The following is a 10,769-nucleotide window of genomic DNA, read 5'->3' on the forward strand; positions in this document are numbered from 1 at the left end:
TGGTTTTAAGTCTTTGGCATATTCCATTTTTCAGTAGTCTCTCACTGGCTTCCCTTCCTCTGAGCTAAACTCCCACTTAAAATTACCCTGCAGATGGAGGTATCTAAAATGAATTCCTGACCACCTCACTTTCCTGCTTAAAATACTTCATTGGCTTTTTACCTTGTGTAGGATGAAATTCATTGGAGTGGCATACAAGGATTTCATGTCACATGGTAGGCTTTTAATTAACTATTTTTGTACTGAACTGAAGCATTCAATGTGAAAGAGTCCCCAAGTAGGTTGTACCACCATTCGTATATCCCTGACAAAATTGGAGGTGCTGCCTTAACAGGTAGCCTGTGAAGGTGTCAAGTGGAAGAATGCTTTTTCTACTTCTTTTGAGAAATAGTTGAAAAATATTTACTTGAGGCATTATTTTTTCAGGCAAAAGCCACACTGTAGTAATCATTTAGCTCTTTGTATTCAGTGGTGAGGCTGGATAAGCAATTTCAAGACTTTTTGTTTGTTTTTTTGTTTCTATCAATTATCTGCTTTAAAAATTTTTTTGAAATATTCTTTTGGCCTCCTCAGCTTCTAATTTATTAGACACTTACTAATTTTTAAAAAATTAAACATGTATTGATTATCTGCTATGTCAAACAGTATGCTTAGTGCCCTAGAAAATTCAGAAGACATGTTTCCTATCTTCTTGGAGATCACAGTGAAGTGGGTGGTGAGACAGGTCAACATTACAGTAGAATGTGATAAGTGCCAAGATAGAGTCATGTCCATTTGACTACAGGGACATTGGAGGTAGGCTAGCGTCAAGTTAGTTGGAGTCCCAGATCCCTAGGTTGTTGTTCAGGATGCTTTATGGTTTGGCTTATGCTTGTGTTACAGCCTATTCTGCACTCTGGTCATACTAGATGCCTCACTTTCTCCTGAATACATTGCCACCTTTTATGACTTTATCTTTGCACCTAATTTTTTATCTTGTCTCAAGTGCCTATTTCTGTTTTTTGCCTAGCACACTGTTTCTGCTCACCTTTTAAAGTACCAGCTCAAATGGTGCTTCCTGCCCTTCCTAACCCAGAAAATTAGTTGCTTCTTTCTCTGTGCCCACGGAACTCTTCTTATATTCTAACATGAGGTTTATCATAATGCATTATCTGTTGACATCTCTGTCTTTCCCTTTAGACTCATGGCTCTTCAGAGGTACATCCCGTGACTTAGTCATCTTTATACCATGATACTTAACTGGCATATTAAGACAACAAATATGATTTCTTTTTTCTTTTATGTAACAAGATTTTATTTATCCTTATGTCATCACACATTTTCCCTATATAAATCTATTTACTTACGTTTTTAATTGAAGTATAGTTGATTTACAATGTTGTGTTAGTTTGTGGTGTACAGCAAAGTGATTCAGTTATATATGTATATATATATAATTTTTCATATTCTTTTCCATTATGTTTTATTACAAGATATTGAATATAGTTCCCTGTGTTAAACAGCAGAACCTTGTTGTTTATCTATTCTATTTATAGTAGTGTGTATCTGCTAATCCCAAACTCCTAATTTATCCCTCCCCCGCCCCTTTTCCCCTTTGGTAACCATAAGTTTGTTTGCTATGTCTGTGAGTCTGTTTCTGTTTTGTAAATAAGTTCATTTGTATCATATTTTAGATTCCACATATAAGTGATACCATGTGGTATTTATCTTTCTCTGTCTGACTTACCTCATTTAGTGTGATAATCTCTAGGTCCATCCATGTTGCTGCAAATGGCATTATTTCATTCTTTTTTATGGCTGAGTAGTATTCCATTGTGTATGTATATATACCACATCTTCTTTACCCATTCATCTGTCAGTGGACATTTAGGTTGCTTCCATGTCTTGGCTGTTGTAAATAGTGCTGCTATGAACATTATGGTACATGTATCTTTTCAAATTAGAGTTTTCTCTGGATATATGCCCAGGAGTGGGATTGCTGGATCTTATGGCAATTCTCTTTTTAGTTTTTTAAGGAACTTCCATACTGTTTTCCATAGTGGCTGCACCAAGTTATGTTCCCAACAGTGTAGTAGGGTCCCCTTTCCTCCACACCCTCTTCAGCATTTATTATTTGTAGGGTTTTTAATGATGGCCATTCTCACCAGTGTGAGGACACCACCAAATATGAGTCTTAATTTAACTTTACTATTTTACTTATCACTTCTTTTGGTTTATACACTAGTATCCTTTTTCATCTGCTTAATCCTTATACCTGCCAGCGTTCTTTATCTTCCTTTAGTGCAGTTCATTCAGCTCACAAGAAACTTAGAGCACCTCCTGTGTGCTAGGTATTGTGTTAGGCACAGGGAATGCAAGAATGAATTAAGTCCATCCCTGCTGGGAAGGACCTCAAAGTGGAGGGAAGTAGATAGATAAGTAAACAGTCTATCACAATTTCTGTGATGAAACACAGAACAGTGTGAAAGATGCTGTGATACTGGGAAGCTCAGGGTGCTTTGGGGGTACACAAGGAATATAACTTGCCCAGTTGGTAGGAGTCAGAGAAGGCTTCCTGAAGGCACTGTACTCTGAAGTTGAGTCTTGAGAAAGGAGCAGCGTGGAAGGGTGTGAGAGAACAAGATGCTCTGGGGAAACTGTTTAGTATGGCTGGGTAGGACTCGAAGCAGAGAGGAGGGAAGAGGTTAGACTGGATTTGTAGACAGAGACCAGATTGTGAAGGACCATGTGTCATACTGATGAGCTTTGCATTTTTTCCTGAAGGTAGTGAAGATCTGCTGAAGAATTTTAGGCAAATTTTAATCAGATTTGTTTTTTTTTTTTTTGGTTTTGGTTTTTTTTGCTGTATGCGGGCCTCTCACTGTTGTGGCCTCACCCGTTGCGGAGCACAGGCTCCGGACGCGCAGGCTCAGCGGCCATGGCCCGCGGGCCCAGCCGCTCCGCTGCATGTGGGATCTTCCCGGACCGGGGCACGAACCCGTAACCCCTGCATTGGCAGGCGGACTCTCAACCACTGCGCCATCAGGGAAGCCCCCAGATTTGTTTTTAATGTTTAGTAGCTTCTTACGCTTCCTTCTTTCCCCCTTTTTTCAAATACTGTCACATCCATTCTCATTCTTTCTCTTGTTTGTAAGTGAAGTTTTGAATTTTTCCTTTGCCCACTTGCAGTATTCTTCAACACTTAATGTCACTGTAACCACATATCTCTAACCTTCTGTGGGAAAGGATTAGATAGACACACTCTTTCAGTTTGGCCAGTATTCTCTGTTAAGTTACAGCTTGAATTTTGAGTTGTCTTTCTCTCTTAATGAACTATTCCAGATTTGTTTTTGTGTCTTATTAACCAATTTTGTCTGTTGGGATACGTAAAGAATACTACAATGCATAGTATGAATCAAAATACTTGCCAAGCCAGAAGTCTAGCATCCTTTTGGAAATTTATTAATAAAGATGGACTGAAATTCCTAATAAGCCATAAAGGGTTAATTCCATGAATGACTTTATTTTAATAGTGTTATGTATGAGAACTTAAATTGGTTTCTTTTAGATAATCTTAAAACAGGCAGACCTTTGCAAATTAAATTTGAGATTTCTGTGAAGTCTCCCTCACAGAATTATTCTTCTTGTTGCTGAGTAAAATTCTCCAGCTAGTTGTGTGAAATCTAGCTCTAGCCATTTACTTCCTTAGGCTTAATTTTCCTCATCAGAATAACGCAGGGCTTATGTTAGATGATTTCTAATGTCTTTTTCTGTTTTATGACCTTTGTATCGTACATCTAATAATTTTTTGCAAATTATCTTTCATGTAGTGCTCACATGGTCTTCTGAAGAAGCCATGGGTAGCTGTTGTAGCTGTCCAGATAAAGACACTGTCCCAGATAACCATCGGAACAAGTTTAAGGTCAGTAAAAACTGGTTGAGATGTAGCTCTCACTGCCTACCTGGACGCTCTTCTTTTACTTCACTTAATTAACATGTCTTATTATTTCCTTACTTTTGTCTTCAGACCCTTTTATTTTCCTCTTTGTCCATTCTGCCTTCTCTTGTTTTAACAAATGATGACAACATTTCTTACTGACAGTGTGAAATCCTCTTTTCCTTTTCCTTTGGTCTTCCATATCCAGTTAGAGCCACACAATTCTGATAATACTGTCTTTTTTTTTTTTTTTTTTTTAACTTGGAAGACATTTACATTTATTTTTACCTTTCGACATCACCAGTCATGGATATGAGTGCCTAAATCTTGTATCTCCGTCAGGAAAACATAGCACTAATGAGTGACTGTTATATCCTCTGAAGAACTCAATCTTTGGTCACAGTGATAAGAGCCCCTGGATTTGGTCCCATCAGCCCTCTTTGAAATGACCTACTGATAATATTGTCTTTAAAATGCCACTTTATAGGTGCCTCTTCAGTCCCGTCACCAGCTCCCAGTCATTGTTTAATGCCTGGACAATTTCATAACTGAACTCTATCTTCAGTCATCTCTGTGATGCATCCTGCAGTTGACATCAAATTAATCTTCCTCCTTCATCATTCTAAAACTTTAGTGGTATTCTGTTACTTAGATGCTAAGTGCTCCATTCCTTACTCATCCACAGTCATTAATCTCTCATATTCTGACCTCATTCTGCTGTAAATCATAGCCTCTGGATCACACAAACCTAGGTGTAAGTCACAGCCCTCTTGCTTCATAGTTTTATTACCTTTGGCAGGTTACATTATCACTAAGTCTTTGTTCACTTGTATGCAGTGGAGAAAATAGTATTACCTGCAGTTTAGGATCGGTATTAAATGACAAAAACACAAGTAAAGCACTTTGCCCAACCCAGGGGTATAGTAAATTCTCCCTAAGTGTTATCTGTTCTTTATAGTCTCTGGCCATTTTCTGAAACTGAGCAGTGCAAAGCCTTCCCATACATGAACTCAATGCCAGTCCTGTCCTGATCTCTCTGAAACATACCTCCTTTGTCTCTGCTGTAGCACTGCATCTTCAGGATGTGCCCCCTAACTCCTGACCCACCAGTTCTCCCTCTTTATTCCTGTCTAAATTTAATTATACCCAAGGCCCAGCTAAAGTCCCTCCTCTTCTTATGTGAAGGCTTCTCCAACAACCCTCCGCCACAGTTACTGCATTTCGCAGCCTCTGTTGCAATCATTTGTTAGTTAAGCATTTACAGTTTTGTGGTGTTTTTCGTGTTTGTATATCTTATCTCCTCAGTGGGAATGTGAGTTCTTTGTGGATATGAACTGGGTATTACACTGCTACATAGTCCATGCCCTAAACACACAATCAGTTGTTGAATGTACTAACAAAGGAACCAATAAGCAATAGTACATTTTCCTGACAAGTTAGTGAAATATGTGCATAACTGTCAAGTGGGAGCATTAAGTTAGCACTAATTAAACTTTCTTTTTTAGGTCATTAATGTGGATGATGATGGGAATGAGTTAGGTTCTGGCATAATGGAACTTACAGACACGGAACTGATTTTATACACTCGCAAACGTGACTCGGTAAAATGGCACTACCTCTGCCTCCGACGCTATGGCTATGATTCAAATCTCTTTTCTTTTGAAAGTGGTCGAAGATGTCAAACTGGACAAGGTAGGTAGAGCCTTTATTTTTTTTCTCCAAACATTATCATATTTGAAATATCATGCTATAATTCAGTTATTCTGTATGTAATGTTTAATGTTTTACTTTTATCCAGAATTAAAAAATTCCCAAATAAGTGGATTATTTAAAAAAGAGACATAGTACACTATGTATTCATTTATCAAGCATTTATTAAGCATGTTTTCTATGTCCAGAATTTTGGGTCATATTAACTTTAAGATTTGCAGTAAGTAAATGATTAGTCCCAGTAAATTGCCTATGTGTCTTTACTGTTATAACTCAGGGAAAAGAACCTAAACTTTGGAGTCAAACAGAACGTACTTTTATTTTTTGCTACCTACTTCTTGAAAGTCCTTGGGCAAGTTGCATGACCTCTGTCGCATCAAATTTCTTCTGTATCAGAGGGCAACGGTAATCCAATAATTAAACAAGGTAATGATTGTAAACCGCAGAGCAAGGGCCTGTCAAGTGATAAAGAATTCCCTTGGTAATGGTAAGTTGGGCTCCCCCTGCTGTTAAAAAGCAGACTAGAGTAAGTTTGCAAATCTTGTTATGTCTTCCTTATTTTGAGCCATCACCCATGGACAAATGAAAATTATTCTGTGAACTTTTGGGTTTATGTTTTGAAACGGAATATAATTAATTTATCAGACATTTATTTTAAAGGCTTTTCTTGCTATTGGTGCATGGAATGCTTACTTTACAAGTTTATTCTTCGATAGATGCTCCTGTGTCTTTTTTAAAGATGCGGTGACCATTTTTTTCTCCCGGTTTGTATTTGTAGGAATCTTTGCCTTTAAGTGTGCTCGTGCAGAAGAATTATTTAATATGTTGCAAGAGATTATGCAGAATAATAGTATAAATGTAGTGGAGGAGCCAGTTGTTGAAAGGAATAATCATCAGACAGAATTGGAAGTCCCCAGAACACCTCGAACACCTACAAGTAAGTGTCCATTTTTCCTCTTCTATTATAAACTATAGATTATGGTTATTTAATCTATAAATTGTTAGGAATTACCATTGGCTAACGTAAGTATAGTGGTTGTGAGTTTTAAAAAACTGTTAGCTATAATTATAAACATTTTTAATATTTTAAATAGGAAAACATTAATTGTTTCATATTATTTTAAATGTGAGTGGAAAGTTAGAGTGGAGGGGGTACGCTGTTTTGCTGTGGTTTCTCATATGTCTTGCCAGAAACACCTTCCTTAAACCTCTCAGTGCTGATTGTATTCTCATTCATTTTTATTCTCTGTGCCCTACCCCTGTATCCTTTCTTAAACCAATAAACAAACAAAAACTCAGCTCCAGGGTTTGCTGCTCAGAACTTACCTAATGGATATCCCCGATACCCCTCATTTGGAGACGCTTCATCCCATCCTTCAAGCAGACATCCTTCTGTGGGAAGTGCACGCCTGCCTTCAGTAGGTGAAGAGTCTACACATCCCTTGCTTGTGGCTGAGGAACAAGTAAGCATGTCCTACTGTCTAACATATTGTGTGGGGTTAGAGTGTTATTGTGCTAACACTTGAAGGTTTTCGTTTGAATTTTAGCTGTCACTATTTGTGTATGACTTTTGTAGTGAAGACTCAGAGGAAATAGCATGTATTTTCTGTCATATACCCAAATATATATAGGTGTTGAGGGAAACTTAGCCTTACAGTAAGTTTGTGGGTTCACAGGAGAGGTGCATCTATAGATAAAGATGGACATAACCAATGGCCAATTTTGTTACAATAACCTCCAATGAAAGCTTTTTATGTTACAGTTTTTTTTTGTGTGTGTGTGTGTGTGGTATGCGGGCCTCTCACTGCTGTGGCCTCTCCCGTTGCGGAGCACAGGCTCCGGACGCGCAGGCTCAGCGGCCATGGCTCACGGGCCCAGCCGCTCCGCGGCATGTGGGATCCTCCCAGACCGGGGCACGAACCCATGTCCCCTGCATCGGCAGGCGGACTCTCAACCACTGCGCCACCAGGGAAGCCCTATGTTACAGTTTTTATAGTTAGTGGACTACTAACAATAAGACAGATTTTGTTGTCAGTGTTTTAACAGAGCAATTTAATATTCCTGACTATTATATTTTCATTTTAGGAATGAAGTTATCTGGTTGAACATTGTCTATGTATTACTTAGTTATACTTTTCTTTTGTCAACAATATGGTTGTTTATCATGAAGAAATTTTTACTGTTTTGAAATCCATTTGTTTGTGTTCTTTACTTGTTAAATGAGTTCTTATTTACTATAATTAAATTTCCCTTAGTTTTGAATTTTATTTTTTATTTATTTTTTTGTTTGTTTGTTTTTTTGCGATACGTGGGCCTCTCACTGTTGTGGCCTCTCCCGTTGCGGAGCACAGGCTCCAGATGCGCAGGCTCAGTGGCCATGGCTCATGGGCCCAGCCGCTCTGCGGCATGTGGGATCCTCCCAGACTGGGGCACGAACCCGTATCCCCTGCATCAGCAGGCAGACTCTCAACCACTGCACCACCAGGGAAGCCCTTGAATTTTATTTTTGAGTTTTTCAAATTTTACGTATAGACTTCTGAACTTTTTTTATATTGTCCCCCCCGCAAAATACCACAAACTTTTCTAAGTAGCAGTAATTTCCTGGTATCTATTTTATATCTATGCATTTTACAGAACTCTTATTGAATCTAGTAGGGTCTATCTCTTTATATAGTCAGATCATCTATAAATTATGATAAATTTCTCTCTTCCTTTTTAATACTTGTTATTTCCTATTTCTAAATCAGGTTTTAATGCATTGATGAGAATTTTAGAACAACATCAAAGTAATAATCCCCATCTGTTCCTGATTTTTTATTTTTTCTACAGAATGCTTATCATGTTTCACCATCACATGTATTTTTGTTTTGTTTTGTTTTGTTTTTTGTTTTTTTGCGGTATGCGGGCCTCTCACTGTTGTGGCCTCTCCTGTTGCGGAGCACAGGCTCCGGACGCGCAGGCTCAGTGGCCATGGCTCACGGGCCTAGCCGCTCTGCGGCATGTGGGATCTTCCCGGAACGGGGCACGAACCCATGTCCCCTGCATCGGCAGGTGGGCTCTCAATGACTGCGCCACCAGGGAAGCCCCATCACGTGTATTTTAAAGTAGTTATTCTTTTATCAAGCTAGGAAGACATTTCTACATTTCTCCCACCTCCCCCCAACCTTTTTATTGGTAAAAAAAACAGGTACAAAAGCTTTGAAGTAAGAATATACTTAGAAAGTTAATAAAATTAATTGATATAGTCAGGCAAATTTTTTTGTTCTTTTTTTTTTTTAAAGCAAGTTTACTGATTCACTTTCCTCTTGTTTTAGGTACATACCTATGTCAACACTACAGGTGTACAAGAAGAACGGAAAAACCGCGCAAGCGTGCATGTCCCATTGGAGGCGAGGGTTTGTAATGCTGAAAGCAACACACCAAAAGAAGAACCAAGTAATATTGAGGACAGGGACCCTCAGATTCTTCTTGAACCTGAAGGAGTCAAGTTTGTCTTAGGACCAACCCCAGTTCAAAAGCAATTAATGGAAAAAGAGAAACTGGAACAACTTGGAAGAGATCAAGTCAGCGGAAGTGGCGCGAATAACACGGAATGGGACACTGGCTATGACAGTGATGAACGAAGAGATGCGCCCTCTGTTAACAAACTGGTGTATGAAAATCTAAATGGGCTATCTCTCCCCAGTGCCTCAGGGCTCAGGAGAGGTCGTCTGCCGTCCACCAGTACCTCAGATACCCAGAATATCAACAACTCAGCTCAGAGAAGAACTGCATTGTTAAACTACGAAAATCTACCGTCTTTGCCTCCTGTTTGGGAAGCCCGCAAGCTAAGTAGGGATGAAGATGACAATTTAGGACCAAAGACCCCATCTCTAAATGGCTACCATAATAATCTTGATCCAATGCATAACTATGTAAATACAGAGAATGTAACAGTGCCGGCAAGTGCTCACAAAATAGAATATTCAAGGCGTCGGGACTGTACACCGACAGTCTTTAACTTTGATATCAGACGCCCAAGTTTAGAACACAGGCAGCTCAATTACATACAGGTTGACTTGGAAGGTGGCAGTGACTCTGACAACCCTCAGACTCCAAAAACGCCTACCACTCCCCTTCCACAGACCCCTACCAGACGCACAGAGCTGTATGCTGTGATAGACATCGAGAGAACTGCTGCTATGTCAAATCTGCAGAAAGCACTGCCACGAGACGATGGTACATCTAGGAAAACTAGACACAATAGTACTGATCTGCCCATGTGAGCCCGGAAACCATTACATTGTTTGCACCTTTGTGAAGTTTTAAAAAATGAAGATGCAAGTGCTTCATTTTTATTTCTAAACACTAACTCCTTTTATAGACTGATAAAAAAATTTTTTTCTGACTATTTCATGTGCTTCTTTAAAGGGAAATTAAAATGTAGAGCAGGTACTCATAAAAGAACACTAATTTCATTCTATACTACTCTTTACTGTACAGCAGCATTCCCATTTTCACAGTGCCTATTTAAAATGAGAATTGAAGTGAGTGACACGCTGGTCAATTTTTATTAAGATTCTGGACTCATGCATATCATTCACGTCTAAGTCATGGTTGGCATTTAAAGCATATTATAAAGCCTCTTGATAATGTGCATTGCTAACAGATAACTCTAGGCTTTGAAAGTACTATTTGTAGATTTACTATTCATGGTATGTGACCTCCAGCATGTAACATGAGGAATCCTTTATTTCATTAATTGTAGGCTTTTTGACTTGAGCCAGGACATATGTATGGAAATAGAAGTACCACACCTCCTATGTACCAGTCAGTTCCTTAGCCTTCATCGTTTCTAGAAAGAGCCCTACGTTCATGAACATGGTTTGCTGTTGGTGTGTTGAAAGGCAGGAAATAGACGAGGTTTTCTGTTTACTCATCTCATTTGAAAGGCATGCCCAGATATCTTAGTCAGAATTACACATAGGCTCAAAAATCAGTCTCAGGTCATTTTATCCAAAAACATTTGAAAATCTGAACCATGATCTCTTGAAAGTTTCTCTCCTACAGATTATTAACAGTAACATTGTTTTCTGGAGGCATTTGTGCCATTAGATTGCCATTTACCTTCAAGTTTTTCCTTTGGTGTTTGGGATGTCTAATT

At 38.8% G+C, this 10,769-nt stretch overlaps 1 protein-coding gene across 1 annotated transcript; it reads left to right on the forward strand.

The window, feature by feature from the left end:
* Positions 1–3,729: 3,729 nt before the first annotated feature.
* Positions 3,730–9,891, forward strand: FRS2 (fibroblast growth factor receptor substrate 2; the record flags this gene model as incomplete). Its single annotated transcript, XM_079716016.1, has 5 exons — positions 3,730–3,901; positions 5,422–5,608; positions 6,405–6,563; positions 6,926–7,089; positions 8,941–9,891. Exons 1-5 carry the CDS (start codon positions 3,836–3,838, stop codon positions 9,889–9,891), a joined length of 1,527 nt encoding a protein of 508 aa, XP_079572142.1. The 5' UTR covers positions 3,730–3,835.
* Positions 9,892–10,769: the final 878 nt, after the last annotated feature.

This window comes from Hyperoodon ampullatus, assembly GCF_949752795.1.
Source record: "Hyperoodon ampullatus genome assembly, chromosome: 11".
Classification (NCBI taxonomy): Eukaryota; Metazoa; Chordata; class Mammalia; order Artiodactyla; family Ziphiidae; genus Hyperoodon; species Hyperoodon ampullatus.